The sequence below is a fragment of the Ascaphus truei genome, chromosome 2, assembly GCF_040206685.1.
Source record: "Ascaphus truei isolate aAscTru1 chromosome 2, aAscTru1.hap1, whole genome shotgun sequence".
NCBI lineage: Eukaryota > Metazoa > Chordata > Amphibia > Anura > Ascaphidae > Ascaphus > Ascaphus truei.
The window spans coordinates 475326012-475346481 of record NC_134484.1 but is presented as its reverse complement, the minus strand read 5'-3'; the positions used below and the strand labels follow the sequence as shown (position 1 = coordinate 475346481).

Below are 20470 nucleotides of genomic sequence, written 5' to 3'. Positions count from 1 at the left end.
TTTTTTTGTGTTTTCAGTACCAGTAAAGCTGGAGAAATGATAAACGTGCTCTGCGGCTTTTCAGCTACATGGGAACAGAAATGACAAACCTGAGACTTTTCTAACCATAGTAGTTCAGACGATTTTGTTCTCTATGGCTGCAGGGAGAATGGGAGCGGGTGAGTTGGGAATGCCGTTCAGATCCCTCGCTCTCACAATCTATTACTCAGATCTTATTAAGCGCCAGGAAACAGAAATACAGCGGGTTGTAGAAAGAGAGAATGTCGATGGGACCTCAGGGCTATTTAGCCAACCTTGTCTGCACATGAAGCACAATACAGACCGTACAATATCGAAGACCCTAATCTGGTGTGAGGATTGGCCGTAGATTCCGCCCCCCATGACCTGCTCCGTGACACTACTGGTGACGTGCCTCACGCTGACAGGATCGTGCGTAAACACTGTGCTACCGTTGTCAGGCAAAGCGATCCAACAAGGAGTTAACTCTGACAGCAGGATGGCTTCCCATCTCCTTTACCTGCAGTGCTTACTCCACCCCGTGGCAATCATCACAGGCAGCCTTGTGCCTTTCAGCCCTTTATATGCTCACCGATCGCACTGCAAATGGGCTGAGCATAGTAGTTCTTACCTGAGACAAATTGCTACCCACAAGCACCCAGCCGGTCTTGTCCTGTTTTGCTTTGTGCACTCTTACCCTCGACCTCGGCTTGTACCTGGACCTCTGCCTTCTCCTATCCATGACCTTGGCTTGTATTTGGACCTCCGCCTTCTCCTATCCACGACCTCGGCTTGCACCTGGACTCCCACTATCTCTACTCCTGGACACCGTACGCACTTCGACCATTCTACCTCTCCAACCCTAGACCACGGCGAGTATCTTTACCATTCTACTTCTCCTCATGTGACCCGGTCACCAGAGTACGAATCTGCACACCGGACGCAGTCTCGCTTCTGCAGGTTAGTGTATACTCAAATCCCCACCTCAGCCTCGCGGTTCTCTCCTGTTTGTGATGAGCACCCGTTACATCTCGTACATTCTACCATCATACCACTCACTCCTTTAGGAATTACCCAAGTATTGCAAAACACTTTAACTGATTTACGTTGGGAGCAAAATGAACGTACTTTCTTCCCTCCTATAGTTTATTGGTGTCTTTGTGGTATTTGGAAGTCTAGATAATGTCTCATCTCTTACAGGCCATACATACAGGCTGAGCGTACGGAGGTCTTTTAGCCTCTAATGTAAACCCATGCACCACATGTCTCCTTTTTGGACCATCACCATTCAGTCTACAGTACATCCTCTTGGAAACATGGCCTCCAAAACTGGACACAGTACTCTGTATGAGGTCTACAATACCCCTACATGTCAGCCCAACAGAGTATCTCGGTTCTTTACCTTCCATTTGTTCTGTATCTGTTGCATCTTTTACATCTGTAGAATCTTCTGCGAAATCTGGATCCAATGTTACTTCTATACCATCTTTATCAATTGTGCTAGCAGTATATTTCCTGTAATACAGAAAGGCATTATAATAATAGATAAACCCTCGAAAAGATTGTAAAAAAATAAATAAACACCCCTCCACAAAAATTATCATGCAACGTGTATATTTATGCAGAGTATGTCTATACCCCCCCAAGTGCAAGAAATCCCTGCATACAATAAATACACTGCTTAAAATGCAGTCTTGGATAGATATACACACACTCCTGTATGCATTACTTATGAAATGCTGATTTGGAATGCCATCTTTTTCAGCGGCCATCTTTTTCTTTCACAGACAATTTCCAGGGATTTTTAAATGAAAAGTGAGCCTCTTGATAAAAAGGATGACATAAAGACATAAGAGGCTATTGTGGCCTTAACCCCTTTGGTGCTAGATAATACAGCAGTTCCTTACGTTACAATACCGTGCAGTCCGCACAGGGAGTGGGTAACTTTCTTTACAGGAGATGGGTTACCTGTAAGTGCTTATAAGAAACAAGGCCATATCTTCATGGCTGAGGTCCAGCTCTATCTTCAGGGCCTTCCAGTCCTGGAAAGCTTTACCGATGTTGATCCGAGTCATCTTCAACTTCTCTATAATGAATAACCGACGTTTGAGAGCTGCCTCAGGAGTGTACAGAGGAGGACGGCCACGCTTATTGGCAACACGTGGAACCACTAAGATGACAGGAAAAATAAATAAATCACATTTAATGCCATAAAAAGTGTGATAAATATTTGGGCGAGTGGGTATGTATATGCTGGATGAAAGCCTCCTCAATGATCTTCCAGGAACTGCGGTGGCAAGCCTCTCTTCTCCACATTTCTCCAAATCTCCATCTTAACTTTGGTCGTTGTCTTCGTCTTTTTTTTTTTTTTTTTTTTACTTTCTGTTTATTGGTTTTTGCATATATATCACACAATCAAAATGTTATTGCCATAACAGGGGAGACAAAATCCATTCAGGACATACATTTAACAGACAAAGGGATGGGAAGACAACAGGACATGAACGAAAAAAGGGGAGGGGGAGAAAGAAAAGGGGGGAGGTTTAGAGAAGGGTATGCCACGTCTCTTCCTATTCTCATCGATCCGTTGATCGCCACAGACGCTTTCCATTTTGCTTATATCCACATGTGCTGATGTACCCGCTTGTTCCTGGGTCCCTGTAGGGGGGCCTACTGTCCGTTCTCCGCGTCTTGTCCGCATCCCGCGCTGCGCATCCAAGGAGAACCCACTTTATCCTATTAAAGCCAAATGGTGGCATTGATCATCCCTGGAATATCTGTCTGAGCTAGCCAAGGCAGCCAGACCTTTGGGAATTTTGAGCCAGTGTCGTTAACCAAACTCGTTAACTTTTCCATCTGGCATACAAACCAAATTCTGTTTCTGATTTTTTCTATTGAGGGAATTGCTTTCTGGTTCCACAATGCTGCAGTCTCGCACCTCATAGCCGTTGCGAAATGTGCTATTAGTTTGTTCCCCGTTCTTGATACTATTAAGCAAACCCACGGACGCAGTAACAGCCACGGGTCTAGCTGAATTTGGAGGCCCAAAATCCTCTGTAGCCAAATCGCGAATCTGACTCCAAACGGGTATAATTTTCGGGCAAGACCACAGCATGTGTACCAGATCTCCCTGTTCCCCGCACTGCCGCGGGCAGAGCGGGGAAGAGCCTGGGACAAATTTAGCCAGTCTAACTGGAGTGAGATACCACCTTAACAAAACTTTATATGAGTTCTCCTTCAATGTCGTGCAGATGGAACTACTGGCCGCAGCCTTAAATATTTCTGTCCAGTCCTCGTCCTCTAGTGTCTCCTGTAAATCTGACTCCCATTGACTCCTGAATCGGGGTCTGTTTGTGTCGTCCTTGTCAGCACGACCACATTTCTGTACAAAGTAGAGATCAGTCCCCGCGTGTCAGTGCCCCTCACGCAGAGCCTTCCAAAATTCGTCAACGGTGATCTCACCAAGTGTTTGTTGTAAAATGCCCGGACCTGGAGGTACCTAATAAATTCTGTGTTAGGGATGTCCATTTCCGACTTTAATTGGTCAAATGATTTGATGGTATTTCTACCCTCCAGGTCCTTCAGTCTTCTAAACCCTAATTGTCGCCAAAGCGTAAAATTCTTACCCTCTAGCCCAGGAGCAAAATCTGGGTTACCGTACAAAGGGGCCATTAAAGTGTGTTTTGAGGTCAATGAGCGATTACTTTTAGCCGCCTCCCAGACCGATATTGAGTTGAGCACAGAGGTCAGAGGCTCTTTTATGTCCTTTACTCTTTTTTTCGGGTACCAAATTAGATCCCTGAGCTCCAGCGGGGCACACAACTCCCTCTCCAGTGCCACCCACCTTCGCAGCTCTGGGTCTCCATGCCATTGTGTAATGTGGCACAATTGCACCGCTTTATAATAGGACAACAAGCATGGCACTGCCAGTCCTCCAGCTTCTCTAGGTTTTTGCACAATTGTTGCATTTATCCGTGGTTGTTTACCCCTCCTTTCACTCTCTCCACCTTGAGGAAGGACAGAACTGCCTATAGCTTTTGTCTAAGAATCCCGGGCTACTATGCGTGCTAAAGTGTGTCTCCTGGAGGAAAACAACATCCGCGCCTCTCCGTCTAAATTCAGAGAAGGCGTTCTTACGCTTCTTCGGGCTATTAAACCCGTTAACATTTTGGGATATGAATGTTACAGCCATACCTTTGTGTTGTGTGGATCGCTGTGTATAAAGAAGAACCAGTTCCTACCCGGGTTATGTGGCACCGTCTGCATTGGAGACCACCATGAGTATTTCCATCTGTATTGGTGACTCCTGCTGGTCTTCGCTTCTTCTCTGAGGGAATCTGGTATAGGGCGGTAAGGAAACACAAGGAAAGGATAAGGAAAACAAACAACATAGACACATACATAAAGAACCGTAGTGGTCTCTAAGGACCTCAGGTTCAACGCCCGGAGGTATCTCCTCCTTCCTGGACCCTCCTCCCTCCCAGTCCAGTCCCATGGTCTTACTCGCCGACCGTGGATTTCCGGGTCTTTGGCGGGGTTGCGGGTTGGACCCACATCCCCGTCCCAACGGCGCATGCCTACGGGCAGGATTGGTGGTATTCCCCTGCCCACCCGCCGGCAGCTACTGTCATTTTCTGCCAAACTTCCCTAAAACTCTAGGGTATCTAACTCAGCCTTATCCCTAGTGTGACTAAACCATTCTTAACAGTTTGCAAAGCTAACTCCCTTACACTCAAGCAACCGCTTTGTAACCTGTGATGCCTCTCCCTCACGTGTGCTATCCCCCCTCTCTCTCCCCCCCCTCCGGCCCCCAATTTCCCCTCTGTGACCCTATCTATCATGAACCACCCACCTTCTCTTCCCCCCTGTCGGAGGGCTCATATCATCCTCTTTTGGGCTCATATCAATCTCTTTTGGGTCCCTCTCCTCGCTCTGCTCCTCTACTCTACCTCCTCTATAAAGGCTTCCCGCTGCTCCCCTCACTACGCTCCCGGGGACTGTACTCTACCACTTAAATCACCCCTCTCCTCTCCTCCTGCTCCTCCACTCTCCGGTTCCCTTCGTCCTTTAACTTCTCTCCCCGGCAGCGGAGTTCGCGCACCCCCGCCGGGGAGTACCGGGTCACCTCCGTCAGCGCACTTCCGGTAGACTGCTGTCGCCTCGTCCCAGTCATCTGGGTCTCTCTGCAGCTCCGCGAGATCTCGCCAGCTGACGTCAGCGATGTGGGCTCAGTCGGAGGCTGTCCACGGGCGGCGATGGGTGTAGCTGAGGGCGGGCTCGTTATGCTCCCCATTTCTTCGCGCCGAAACTGCTGCCGCCATGGCTTCTGCCGCGCTTTCCCTTCTCCCCAGGGTGGGAGACTTGAAGCCATTTTGGGTTTTTTTGCTGTTACTTTTGGCGCCTGGTATAGGGTGACCTTTCCACTCCAATTGACGCAGCGGAACGACAGAGAAAGTGAGGGTAAGTCGGCCATCAACTCATCACAGGCCAGGCAATGTGCCTAACTGTAGAACAACTTTTAACCAACATCATCAGGCAGCGATCCAGTGCGGCAGTCCCTTTGAGGTTCACTTGGAGCTCTCTCCAGCCTTCTCCTTCTACTTTGCAGCCGGCGTGGACACAGTCTCCCAGTCTGCTGTTCGTGGACTCCCCGGGTAAGTAGCCGTGGCAGCGATTCCCAGTTTTTTTTTTTAGAAATGCTGCTCCCTCTGGAAGGTATTTCAGAGGGTGGGATCGGTCATTTTTCACCACCACGAGGGCAAACGGGAAAGCCCATCTATATCTAATGTCCTTGTCCCGCAGCACCTTTGTGATAGGCTGCAAAGCCCTCCTTATAGTCAGGTTTATTGGGGATATATCCTGAAAAATAGCCATATTTATGCCCTCATATGGCACGATTGGGGTCCCCCATGTGATTTTGCATATCTCCTCCTTGGTCTTATAGTCATGGAGACGGAGGATCACATCTCTTGGTGGGTTATTGGGCAGCGGACGTGACCTCAGGGCCCTATGGCAGCGGTCCATTAACAATTCAGCCTCCGATTTGCCCGGCATGATGGAGTTCATCCACCGGCTTATCAGGTCTTCAGGGTCCAGGATCTCTTCAGGGATCCCCCTTATGCGCAGATTGTTGCGCCGGTCCCTGTTTTCGCTGTCCTCCTGCCGATCCTCCAATTCTGCCACTCTGGCTTCTAGAGCCCTCATCCTCTTATTTGTCTCCTGGTGGCACCTCGAGCTTTCCTCCATTCGTTCCTCTAGCTCATTAATGCGTGTGCCAATCTGGAGAATATCCTTCCGGAGGCCCTCCACTTCTCCCCTAAAGAAAGTTTTGAGGTCGGTTAAGAGCTGGGCTATCTCCTTTTTTATAATCCCTGTGTGCTCCGCCGAGGTCCCCTCCATCTCCGGAGCGGAACCGGAGTCCAAAACCGCCGAGTTATCCTCAGCTCGGGCCTTTCCCGATCCCGTAAAATAGGAGCGCACATCAGTTTTTCGCTTATTCTTTTGCCGTGTCGTCACCATCTCCCGTTGTGTGGCATGTTTGTAATCTGTAGAGTTTCGTAGGCTTAGTACTGTACGAATACAATTGCTGAGTTTCGTTTAAATTGTCCTTTAGTAGCTTTGAGTGCCGGCGGGTAGCGGAGCCTTTAAATTAAACCTCCATCACCGTACCCGTCGCGCATGCACATCCTGTAGTACTTAGTTCTCTTTCTGCGTGGTAAGTAGCTCGTTTTACTGATGCATTCACCGTGGGGGGGGGGGGGGGCTCAGGAGCTAACCCTCTAATCTGCCATCCAGTACAGTGTCACCGGAAGTCTCCTGTAGTACTTATTTTTATTCATTTATTGCCGGCCGTATACAAAGTGCAGCACTCACACTTGCATGCGCTTAGTCTCTGCACAAGCACCTGAATAGCTGTTTTTAAATGTTTATGAGTGCTTTTAGATGTTACTTATTATACTGTAATGCTTCAGTAGCACCTTGATCAGGGTCCAGCTGTTTTTTTTTTGTGTTTTTTGCTTCTTTTCTATTCTGGGGACACTGGACCTTTAATTCCGGCCGGCGGCCATTTTGGATCTGGCTGAAACGCAGAGCAAGGCAGCTCCGATGCAGGTGGCAGCCCTGTCTTGTTCCCCCTACACAACGGGGGTGCAGGAGGGCAAAGCGGGGGTGCAGGAGGGCAGGGAGGGGGGGGGAAGCGCTCCCTGGCGGACCCACAGCAGGGATCAAGGTAAGCCCCGGTGTACAGTTCTCCCTCCTCTCTTCCCTGTCACAGGGCAATGGCGGCCATTTTAGAAGCTGTCCATCTGCTTTATTTATTTTTATTTCTCTGTGGGGCAGCGCTGGTTCCCGGGCCGGGCCTCGCCACTCTCGATCACTTGACAGGCAGGCAGGGTCTCCGCTTACCTCCCCAGCCCCAACCACGGTCGCCCGACCTTCGGAGCACGCAGGATCTGCCCGCAGTCTGGCTGCCTGCCAAAACCAGATGGCTGCCGTGCCCGCTCGCCTTGCCAGCTCTCTGCTTCTTTTATGTTTCGCTTTTAGGGTCGAAATATTGTCCGATTTCTTTGTTTTTTTTGTCCCCCAATCTCCCCCGTCACCTACTTTCTCCAGGGGTACTCAGTTTGGGGTATTTTGGCCAAATTATAGTTCGTTTTTTTTACTTGATTAAATCTTTGCCTGGAGGAGCTCCAAACAAACGCAGCCTTTGCTGTTAGGCTCCGAGCCCCCGTCTTCGTCTTCTGATATGCCTGGGAATCCAGTGAAGTGTTATTCCTGACCAACAAAACTCATTTGCGATATGTCTGGCCCAGCGACATTTTAATTCCTTCACCCTTGCGATGTGACACACGTTTGTTTGGTTTCCAAACCATTCATTCTTTTCCCTGTCTCTTCGGGTAATACCCAGCATACATCTCTCCATACGTTATTGAGTGGTTTGAAGCTTCTGAATTGTCATTCGCATCTTATCTTACGCAAAGGAGACCCATAGTGGTTGTATTAATTAAACCCTTCCTAACGTACATGGCTGCTACCAATTTATTTACTGCACTGAACAAGAGAGGAGGTGTGGTCCAGCTGAAGTGACATTTGAAGCCAGTCAACATGGTGTGAATTCCACCATCAGGTATTTGTTACCTTGGGCGAGTTGCTTTCTCTCTCTCTAAACTAGCTGAAAGTACCCAGCGTTGCTCGGGAATTCTAAGAAACCAACCTCATCCCTCCCCCTTCCTCTCCCCCCCCCCCCCCTCATCTCTCACCCTCCCCCATCACTGACCTTTAATACCTTATGACCGCTCAAGTCTTTCCGCCTTTCTCTCCTTCTCCAGCAGCCTTAGGCTAAGGCCCCGCTCCCAGAGTCAGCGCGCCCGCACTGCAGACAGGCGGTGCGCTGACACTACACAGACCGCGATATGCGGTCTGTAGGGAGCGGGAGCCTGAGCGGGAGGTGGGCGGGAGTGGGAGGATTGACAGAAAGGGGGGCGTGGCTTGAGCGGAAGGACCCGCTACTCTCTACCCCCCTCCCTCCCTCCACAGGCTCGGGCTGGAGCTGCTGATGGTAAGTATTAAACACACACACACACAGGCACTCATACACACACACGCGCGCACACACAGGCAGGCACTCACGCACTCAGGCACACACAGAGGCAGGCACTCACGCTTTCACTCCACACTCCTCCCCGCTCCCCGAAGCCTCTCCTCCTCCCGAAGCCTCCCCTCCCCATTGGCTCACAGCCACACCACGTGACGCGTCAACGCTAGACATCACCATTTTCTTGTGTCCCCTAGCGGCTGACGCGCCACAGCGTGTAGTGCTTTGTGCCGCCAGGGGGGACCGGGACCGGCTCAGCAGGATTCCCCTGCTGGTGGGGAACTTGCGTGTGGCCGCCCGCGCCAACGAGCGCAGCGGGACCGAGGCCTTACTTTCTTCTCACATGCCAACTGCCTTCCTCCCTTTCTTTCTTCGTCTGCTTTCTGTGTAAACTTTCTAGCTGGCTGACTCATCATGATGTCACATGTATGATGTCACGTGCCAAATATACAGTATAGCCTACCAGATATAATACCCAGTTCCAGACATGCTTGAAATAATCTATGGAACCTAACATGCCTAGGAGCACACCACCCTCCTTCCCCCTTTGGATTGTTCGAGAGGATCCAAACCATGACATTTCGCCTGATTACATAAAGTAATCCTTCATAGTTTGGTTGTTCCAGGTCTTGTAGTTTGGGCATGCGTAATGAGACACACAGACAAACAAACGTTCTGAAATATATATAAGATAATAGGGGCTTGTACATAAAATATTCAATGTACACTTGAGTGCTATATATAACATTGTTATTACATGGCCAACAACCTTTCCAGTCATAAATCGCTAATGAGCAAAATGATTTTTGTGTGTTTTCAGTACCAGTAAAGCTAGAGAAATGATAAACGTGCTCTGCGGCTTTTCAACTACATGGGAACAGGAATGACAAACCTGAGACTTTTCTAACCATAGTAGTTCAGACGATTTTGTTCTCTATGGCTGCAGGGAGAATGGGAGCGGGTGAGTTGGGAATGCCTTTCAGATCCCTCGCTCTCACAATCTATTACTCAGATCTTATTAAGCGCCAGGAAACAGAAATACCGCGGGTTATAGAAAGAGAGAATGTCGATGGGAGCTCAGGGCTATTTAGCCAACCTTGTCTGATATTGTAGGGTTTGTTGTTGTGCTTCATGGGCAAAGATCCCAATCTGGTACCTCCTACCATCATACCACTCCTTTAGGAATTACCAAAGTATTGCAAAAACTCTTTGACTGCCGTTGATCTTGCCTTTTACATTGGGAGGTGGTCCATACCACTACCACTCTTTCAGCAAAATAAAAGCACTTTCTTGTATTTCCTGAGTATCCCACTCCTGCCAGCTTTAAAGAATGACCACAAGTCCTGGTGATTCACTCTTTGAAATATTCTTCCCTCCTATAGTTTATTGGTGCCTCTCTGGTATTTGGAAGTCTCAATCACATGTCTCCTCTCTTCTATGCTTTGCGTACGGGGATCCCGGCCGTGCGTACGGAGGTGTTTAGCCTCTAAATGTAAACCCCTGCACATTTCTCCTTTTTGGACCATCAGCATTCTGTCTACATCCTCTTGGAAACATGGCCTCCAAAACGGGAAAAATGTACTCTGTATGAGGTCCTACAATACTCCTACATGTCAGCCCAACAGAGTAACTCCGTTCTTTACCTTTCATTTGTTCTGTATTCATTGCATCTTTTACATCTGTAGAATCTTCTGCGAAATCTGGACCCAATGTTACTTCCATACCATCTTTATCAATTGTGCCAGCAGTATATTTCCTGTAATACAGAAAGGCATTATAATAATAGATAAACCCTCGAAAAGACTGTAAAAAAAATAAACACCCCTCCACAAAAATTATCATGCAATGTGTATATTTATGCAGAGTATGTCTATACACCCCCAAGTGCAAGACATCCCTGCATACAATAAATACACTGCTTAAAATGCAGTCTTGGATAGATATACACACACTCCTGTATGCATTACTTATGAAATGCTGAATTGGAATGCAATCTATCCCAATTTACATGGATCTTTAAAGGAAAAAGTGAGCCTCTTGATAAAAAGGATGACACGGAGTTGTCCCCTTGATAAAAATGAGTAAAGACATAAGAGGTTATTGTGGTATTAACCCCTTTACTGCTAGACAAGACAGCAGCTCCTTAGGTTACAATGCCATGCAGCCCACGCAGGGCTTTCTTTGCAGGGGGTGGGTTACCTGTAAGTGTTAATAAGAAAAAAGGTCATCTCCTCGTTGCTGAAGCCCGTCTGTGTCCTCAGGGCCATCCAGTCCTGGAAAGCTTTACCGATGCTGATCCGAGCCATGTTGGTGGCCTTTGTAGCTAATACCCGACGTTTGCGAGCTGTCTCAGGAGAGTACAGAGGAGGACGGCCACGCTTATTGAAAAAACATGGAACCCCTAAGAGTAGAGGAAAAAGAAATAAATCACATTTAATGCCATAAAAAGAGTGATAAATATTTGTGTGCGAATGGGTATGTATATGCTGGATGGAGGCCTCCCCAATGATCTTTCAGGATCTGGGACGGCAAGTCTATCTTCTCCGCATTGCTCCTATAGCTCCATCTTAACTTTGGTCGTCGTCTTGGTCTTTTGCTATCCCTTGGATTCAGTCAAGTGTAATTCCTGTCGAACAAAAGTCATTACGATAGGTCTGATCCCCTGACATTTTAATTCCTTCACCCTTGCGATGTGACACACGTTTCTTTGGTTTCCAACCCATTCATTCTTTTTCCTGTGTCTGCGGGTAATACCCAGCATACATCTCTCCATACATCACTGAGTGGTTTGAAGCTTCTGAATTGTCTTCGCATTTAGGGTAAGTTTCACATTCATACGTGAGCACAGGCATGATACACTGGTCAAAAACTTTCCTTGTCAGGCTCAGTGGAAGGTTCTCTTTTAACATTGTCTTGTTTCTTCCAAATGCCTCCATCCCATCTTCATTCTCTTATTGATTTTATTTGATAGGTTCCCACCTATTGATGCTTGCTGGCCAAGGTATGTATTTCACCCCCATTTATTTCGATCTGAGTAGAGTTGACACATTTGCAGAACATGACTTTGGTCTTGCGGCGATTCATATGGAGGCCACTTCCATACTTGCTTCAGTGAGCTCTTCCATTTGTTGCAGGAGGTCTTCTGGGTTTGTGGCAAAAATAATGTCATCTACAATTCGTAGTTACTCAAGTATACTTCATTGATTTTGTTTCCTTTTCTTCCCAATTTAATGTCCTAAACGATTCTTTTAAGTGTTGCTGTGAAAAGCTTCGGTGACATGGTGTCTCCCTGTCACACTCCCTTGCTGATCCAGCTCTTGCTTGTATTTACATGTAATGTAATGGTTGATGTGTCAATCTCATACATTTTCCTTTTAATATCAATGTATACTTCAACGCCTTGAGGTCTTAATGCCTTTAAAACTGAGGTGTAGATATAATTATGATATCATGAGATATGTATTTGAACCAATCTGGTGTTTCAGGGGTTAATGTAGCTACAGTTTATTTTAAAAATACAATATCTTGGGTTTATAATCGTTCAAGACTCTCCCTGGTACCAAGAGTACTTCATTGGGATGGGGGAGAGGGAGGGGAGCTATCACTATAAGTGACATATGCATCATTTAGAAGGCAATAAGTGATCGCTGATTGATGGACCGCATGTCTGTCAGCCTCAAAACATTACATTAACATTCCTGGGACATCCCTTGTGCATCACAGAGAGGGGGCGACACACAAGTCACCGCTTAGTTGGAGAACTTTATTAAAAATGAGAAGATTATGTGTCGTCATCTACTGTACATAATAAGAGTTACACATCTGTAATTGTTGCAAGGAGACACATGTAATAAGGGGAATATGGTGCTATTCATTTGCAGTGACTACTCCTTATATTAGGTTAATGTTTTGTAGGAGGCTATAACCTGATAGGAACTAAGATTCGTGCCTCTAGGCTGTTCTACACATTGTGTGTGTCTATAGTTTAGGTCTAGTTCACTATTAGCACCTGTATATGTATGCATAGTAGATTGCTACTTTACACTTGAATGTCTAACCAAGAGCACATGACTTACTATCGTAGTATGTACTAATCAGTCTTCACGTAACCTGTTTGCGATACTACAGGTTTTTTATTGGTTGTTTTTCGTCTAGTTGTCATCCAATTCTTTATTTCTGGACTAACTGAGCTCCAGATTTGGATCACCTCTATCCTTATGCTAAGATATAAAGGAACATTTATATGTGACTCTAAGGTGTAGAAACTAGAGACTAACAGCCATCGTGTGTATATTTCGTGTTTGTTTGTGTACTGTATTCCCCTATTGGTCATGGACTCCATCGTGCCAATTCTACCTCGTATTATGTTCTAATAAATTGGTTTTCAAGAACATTCATTTTTCACCACACTGACACACCGAGTGCTTTCAAGAGGGTTCTCTTTCCTCATATTTGACGATTGTTAAAGTGCCCCCATGCACTCCAAGCAAGCTGAAGTCATTTTCAGTCCTGGTTTAAATGCTCTGAAATTATTGTCTCTTTATGATCAGTTTCCATCTCTCCATCTTTGCTCTCAGATATAATGAGGACTGTGCAGTCTCCAATCATGTTTCTTGTTAGTTAGGATATAGGCAATTTCATTCTTGATTCCATTGGGTGTGTGTATATAAAAAAAATCTGGCTACAATTGAGGTGAAACAAGATTAACACTGATCCCAGATATACACCGAAGCTGAATTCCCCCCACACACTATGCACACCCAGATATACACCAACGCTGAATTCCCCCCACACACTATGCACACCCAGATATACACCAACGCTGAATTCCCCCCACACAGTATGCACACCCAGATATACACCAACACTGAATTCCCCCCACACACACTATGCACACCCAGATATACACCAACGCTGAATTCCCCCCACACAGTATGCACACCCAGATATACACCAACGCTGAATTCCCCCCACACACTATGCACACCCAGATATACACCAACACTGAATTCCCCCCACACTATGCACACCCAGATATACACCAACGCTGAATTCCCCCCACATACTATGCACACCCACATATACACCAACGCTGAATTCCCCCCACACTATGCACACCAACGCTGAATTCCCCCCACACACACTATGCACACCCACATATACACCAACGCTGAATTCCCCCCACACAGTATGCACACCCAGATATACACCAACGCTGAATTCCCCCCACACACTATGCACACCCAGATATACACCAACACTGAATTCCCCCCACACTATGCACACCCAGATATACACCAACGCTGAATTCCCCCCACATACTATGCACACCCACATATACACCAACGCTGAATTCCCCCCACACTATGCACACCAACGCTGAATTCCCCCCACACACACTATGCACACCCACATATACACCAACGCTGAATTCCCCCCACACACTATGCACACCCAGATATGCACCAACGCTGAATTCCCCCCACACACACTATGCACACCCAGATATACACCAACACTGAATTCCCCCCCCACACACTATGCACACCCAGATATACACAACACTGAATTCCCCCCACACACACTATGCAAACCCACATATACACCAACGCTGAGTTCCCCCCACACACTATGCACACCCAGATATACACCAACACTGAATTCCCCTCCCACACTATACACACCCAGATATACACCAACGCTGAATTCCCCCCACACACTATGCACACCCAGATATACACCAACGCTGAATTCCCCCCACACACACTATGCACATCCAGATATACACAAACACTGAATTCCCCCCCGCACACACTATGCACACCCAGATATACACCAACACTGAATTCCCCCCACACACACTATGCACACCCAGATATACACCAACACTGAATTCCCCCCACACACTATGCACACCCACATATACACCAACACTGAATTCCCCTCCCACACTCTTGCTGGGGTTTTGTGTTTTGTTAACCCATTCTCAGCTGGTGGAGGTTAGTGGCTCCTCCTTCCCAGGTTTTAAGCCCGCCCCTCCCCACTTCCCTAGTTTGCAAGTGCCTCATTCTGCTGGATATAGACCCACTGTGGTCTTTCGCCCTCCTAATAGAGGTAAATGAGAATTGTAATCCTAATAGAGGTATATTAGTATTTTATCTGGTAGTGTTAGGACTTGCGAACAGGGTCTGCCTTGACGTGGCTCGTAAGCTTACAATGCTTTGGCCAAAGGGTTAAACTAAATGACCCTATTTCAAGAGAATATATAAGTATTTTACTGTGTATTTCTGTCATGTTGGATGTAGCATTGGGCTTCTCTGTCGTCTGTTGTATACATATGACACGCTCAATTGCACGCCATTTTGAAACGTATATACATATATATATATTTTGTGGGGGCTCATGGGTTCCCCAAAAGAGTTTGCTGGGGTTTTGTGTCTTGTTCACCTGCTGTACAGACTAAAGATTTAGAATGTCTCATGGCGATATCATCCTGGATGGCCCTCCGCCGATTTAAACTCAACATGGCAAAAACAGAGCTCCTCATACTTCCTCCCAAACCTGGCCCTAATACATTCTTCCACATTACTGTTGGAAGTACTATCATACACCCAGTATTCCAAGCACGCTGCCTAGGAGTCACACTCAACTCCTCTCTCACATTCAAAAGGTAGCAAAAAATGTTCATTTTTCCCTCCGCAATATTACAAAGATACGCCCTTTCCTCTGTTGCTCGACTGCTAAAACTGTGACACAGGCCCTCATTCTCTCCCGTCTCGATTACTGTAACCTCCTGCTGTCCGGCCTTCCTGCCTCCAATCTATCCTAAACGCTGCTGCCAGAATCACTCTACTCTTTCCTAAATCTGTCTCTGCGTCTCCCCTCCTGAAATCCCTCTCCTGGCTTTCTATCAAATCCTGTATCACACACTCAATTCTCCTCCTCACTTTTAAAGCTTAACACTCTTCTGCCCCTCCTTACATCTCAACCCTAATTTCTCGCTTGGCACCATCCAGACTCTTGTGTTCTGCTCAAGGATGTCTTCTTTCTACCCCCTTTGTATCTAAAGCCCTCTCCCGCCTTAAACCTTTCTCTCTGACTGCCCCGCACCTCTGGAATGCCCTTCCCCTCAGTACCCGACTAGCACCCTCTCTATCCACCTTTAAGACCCACCTCAAATCACAACTGCTTAAGGAAGCATATGAGTAGCTCCATGGCTGATACTATACACCTCAAACATAAACCTTTGCCCCCCTGCAGACGCATTTACCAGAACGCCCTCCTACTGTCTCTGTACGTTCTTCCTCCCAACCAATTCGATGGTAAGCTCTTCGGAGCAGGGACTTCTCTTCCTAAATGCTTTTATGTCTGAAGCACTTCTACCCTCTGTGTGATATTTATATTATTTGTTATTTATATGATTGTCACGTATATTACTGCTGTGAAGCACTATGTACATTAATGGCACTATGTAAATAAATATATTTGTGTGTTACACACCAGAAAATATCATAAAAAAAGGGCAAGTAATCCTTGCGCTTAACACCGGAGATCCTCGTTCAGGGATATCCCGTCTCCTGCAATCCAGGCACACAGCAAAGAAAGAAGATCCCGGGCTCCAGGGTTTGCATCAAAAGAATTTATTCACAAAGTACGACGTTTCGGCCTTACATAGGCCTTTATCAGGTTAGTTGTAGTCACTGCCAGTGCTATAGTCACAGCTATACTGTTAGTGACTACCAGTGCTATAGTCACAGGTATACTGGTAGTGACTACCAGTGCTATAGTCACAGCTATACTGTTAGTGACTGCCAGTGCTATAGTCACAGGTATACTGTTAGTGACTGCCAGTGGTATAGTCACAGGTATACTGTTAGTGACTGCCAGTGGTATAGTCACAGGTATACTGGTAGTGACTACCAGTGCTATAGTCACAGCTGTACTGGTGACTACCAGTCACCTGATAAAGGCCTATGTAAGGCCGAAACGTCGTACTATGTGAATACATTTTTTTGATGCAAATCCGTGGAGCCCTGGGTCTTCTTTCTTTTCTATATAAATAAAGACATACATACAGGCGGGGGGAGAGGGAGCGAGTCAGGCACAGGGGGAGAGGGAGCGAGTCAGGCACAGGGGGAGAGGGAGCGAGTCAGGCACAGGGAGGAGAGAGAGCGAGTCAGGCACAGGGGGAGAGGGAGCGAGTCAGGCACAGGGGGGAGAGAGAGCGAGTCAGGCACAGGGGGAGAGGGAGCGAGTCAGGCACAGGGGGAGAGGGAGCGAGTCAGGCACAGGGGGAGAGGGAGCGAGTCAGGCACAGGGGGAGAGGGAGCGAGTCAGGCACAGGGGGAGAGGGAGCGAGTCAGGCACAGGGGGGAGAGGGAGCGAGTCAGGCACAGGGGGAGAGGGAGCGAGTCAGGCACAGGGGGAGAGGGAGCGAGTCAGGCACAGGGGGAGAGGGAGCGAGTCAGGCACAGGGGGAGAGGGAGCGAGTCAGGCACAGGGGGAGAGGGAGCGAGTCAGGCACAGGGGGAGAGGGAGCGAGTCAGGCACAGGGGGGAGAGGGAGCGAGTCAGGCACAGGGGGAGAGGGAGCGAGTCAGGCACAGGGGGAGAGGGAGCGAGTCAGGCACAGGGGGAGAGGGAGCGAGTCAGGCACAGGGGGGAGAGAGAGCGAGTCAGGCACAGGGGGAGAGGGAGCGAGTCAGGCACAGGGGGAGAGGGAGCGAGTCAGGCACAGGGGGAGAGGGAGCGAGTCAGGCACAGGGGGAGAGGGAGCGAGTCAGGCATAGGGGGAGAGGGAGCGAGTCAGGCACAGGGGGAGAGGGAGCGAGTCAGGCACAGGGGGAGAGGGAGCGAGTCAGGCACAGGGGGGAGAGGGAGCGAGTCAGGCACAGGGGGGAGAGGGAGCGAGTCAGGCACAGGGGGAGAGGGAGCGAGTCAGGCACAGGGGGAGAGGGAGCGAGTCAGGCACAGGGGGAGAGGGAGCGAGTCAGGCACAGGGGGAGAGGGAGCGAGTCAGGCACAGGGGGAGAGGGAGCGAGTCAGGCACAGGGGGAGAGGGAGCGAGTCAGGCACAGGGGGAGAGGGAGCGAGTCAGGCACAGGGGGAGAGGGAGCGAGTCAGGCACAGGGGGAGAGGGAGCGAGTCAGGCACAGGGGGAGAGGGAGCGAGTCAGGCACAGGGGGAGAGGGAGCGAGTCAGGCACAGGGGGAGAGGGAGCGAGTCAGGCACAGGGGGAGAGGGAGCGAGTCAGACACAGGGGGAGAGAGAGCGAGTCAGGCACAGGGGGAGAGGGAGCGAGTCAGGCACAGGGGGAGAGGGAGCGAGTCAGGCACAGGGGGAGAGGGAGCGAGTCAGGCACAGGGGGGAGAGGGAGCGAGTCAGACACAGGGGGAGAGGGAGCGAGTCAGACACAGGGGGAGAGGGAGCGAGTCAGGCACAGGGGGAGAGGGAGAGAGTCAGGCACAGGGGGAGTCAGGCAGGGTGTGGTAGGGAATCTCAGAATCTTGAGCGTTTCCAGCAGCAGACACAGCTACTCATACCTACGTACTGCGTGCCCCAGTGTCACTGACCTGCCTGGGAGCTGCTCATGCCTACGTACTACCTGTCCCAGTGTCACTGACTTGCCTGGGAGCTGCTCATACCTACGTACTGCGTGCCCCAGTGTCACTGACCTGCCTGGGAGCTGCTCATGCCTACGTACTGCCTGCCCCAGTGTCACTGACCTGCCTGGGAGCTGCTCGTGCCTACGTACTGCCTGCCCCAGTGTCACTGACCTGCCTGGGAGCTGCTCGTGCCTACGTACTGTCTGCCCCAGTGTCACTGACCTGCCTGGGAGCTGCTCATGCCTACGTACTGCCTGTCCCAGTGTCACTGACCTGCCTGGGAGCTGCTCATACCTACGTACTGCCTGTCCCAGTGTCACTGACCTGCCTGGGAGCTGCTCGTGCCTACGTACTGCCTGCCCCAGTGTCACTGACCTGCCTGGGAGCTGCTCATGCTTACGTACTGCCTGTCCCAGTGTCACTGACCTGCCTGGGAGCTGCTCATGCCTACGTACTGCCTGCCCCAGTGTCACTGACCTGCCTGGGAGCTGCTCTCTCCGTCTCCGCTCTGGGCGCCTGGCGCAGCGCCACAGTCTTAATCCTCCTCTTCTTTGATCTTAATGTTAAGTTCAAAGTTTTTAGAGTCTGTGAAACGCGACAAGTGAACATTATTACAAATAAGCAGGAGGGGCGAGTGAGAGGGCAGAGGGGCCAGCACTGGGAGGGTTCGGGGGGGGGTGGGGGGGGGGCGGTACAGCAACTTTTTATTCTCTAAATTTATGCAAGATTATAAAGTTTTGTTTTTTTATAAATGATTTCCCTTGGAGACCAATACACCCCTGGAACAATGTTTTGGTGGCTAAGTATATATTATACCAGGGGTGCCTGCTCTCCCGCCTTACCTTTTCTCCGTCATGGCAACAAGACATCAAGTGACCCTGTGCCGTTATTTGCCGAAGCCGTCGGAGACAAGGTAAGGGAACTTACAGAGGCCTCACGTGGTCCCGGCATTTAGTTTAAATGCTTTGGGGAAGAGCCGCGCTCCCCAGAAAATCTCGTGCGCCCCCCAGTTTGCGCACCCCTGTATTAGACCATTGCAAGAATTGTTGTACCTGAGACACAAGTAAACGTGACCAACGGGTCTCAACACAGAGTCTCTGCCTTTCAGAGTCACCGCAAGGCACCACCTTTTGCTATATATTTGCTATATATTTGCTTCCTACCTCTGCAAACCTCAGGAAACAGGAGGCGGCTCGTGTGCAGCTGCACGGGGGTTATCTGCAGTACGGTATCTGGGATATGATCCATGAGTGACGCCTCATCTTCTAGCGTTGTGCTCTACTCACATAACTAAAACATCCAACTCTTGTGTCTTCTTCCTCCAACGCCAACACCCAGCTAACCGCGTGCAGGTGAATGGAATCTCTTCCTTATCATTCATCTGAATCCTGTCCAATCTGTGCGCCGAGTTCCTCCATCAATTTCCATCGCTGACGATTACCTTCTCTACATAAATGTAACGATGCGCTCACCACAAACAAGACGAGATCGCGAGGCCGAGGTGGAGATTTGATAAACGCCAACCCACAGCCGCATGGGCGCGTCTGGAGTGTAGATTGGTCGAGGTAGCCGGGTCGGGGTAGAAGAAGTCAGGATGGTCAGTGATATTTGCCGATGTCTGGATTGGAGAGGTACGGATCGTTGCAGGTACTTTTGCCAAGGTCGGGATTGGTGAGGTGCAGATCGCCGTGAGTAAGCCGGGGTCAGGAGCGGAGAGGTACGGAACATCGTTGGTAAGCTGGGTCAGGAGCGGAGAAGTGCGGAATCCAAAAGCAAGCAAGGTCCGACAACAGAGGACAAGACAGGCAAGGCTCAGACAGGGGGGCAAGACTGCAGTGAACACAGCGCACATAAACAAGGTTATGCTCAGCCAATGTGCCAGACGGCAGGCTGAGCATATATAGGAAGGACAGGCCAATGAGGAGGAAGCATAATCCCTAGTATGTGCCTGACTGTGGTTGGTTGAAGAAGACAGGACAGGTGAATCCAATTATAAAGCGGAACGGAGGAGACTCTGCGCGCGCACATAGCACGCACAGAGTGACGGTGACTTCACCGTGCGAGCGAAGCCTGGAGCAGCAGGGACGGCATTTAGTTCCGAGTGAGGGCCACGCACGCCGCTAGAACGAAACCTGGTATTAGCTGGTCCGCGAGATGCGCTGCAGGAGGCAGGACACCCGATCGCGGATCTGGGGAAGCTGGGAGCGCGTCGGGGGAGGCGTGGATGACGGATCTTTACAATAAAGACCTCTCTTCCCCAAACCCCCCTTCCTGCA

The 20470-nt window shown here is 49.1% G+C and overlaps 1 protein-coding gene across 20 annotated transcripts in view; it reads right to left on the bottom strand.

Moving 5' to 3' along the window:
• LOC142487993 (uncharacterized) overlaps window positions 1-20470 on the bottom strand; it is a 145455-nt gene that overhangs the window by 17145 nt on the left and 107840 nt on the right. For 16 of the 20 annotated variants that reach the window (XM_075588259.1, XM_075588258.1, XM_075588270.1 and 13 more), the window contains 5 exons: window positions 10790-10991; window positions 10234-10346; window positions 4239-4334; window positions 1966-2167; window positions 1400-1512 (listed from right to left, as the gene is read on the bottom strand). In XM_075588259.1, coding sequence (XP_075444374.1) covers window positions 1400-1512; window positions 1966-2167; window positions 4239-4334; window positions 10234-10346; window positions 10790-10991 — 726 coding nt within the window. Of the gene's footprint in view, window positions 1-89; window positions 138-1399; window positions 1513-1965; window positions 2168-4238; window positions 4335-10233; window positions 10347-10789; window positions 10992-18671; window positions 18780-20470 lie in introns of those variants that run through there. The other 4 variants (XM_075588260.1, XM_075588273.1, XM_075588278.1 and 1 more) reach the window with 4 other exon arrangements.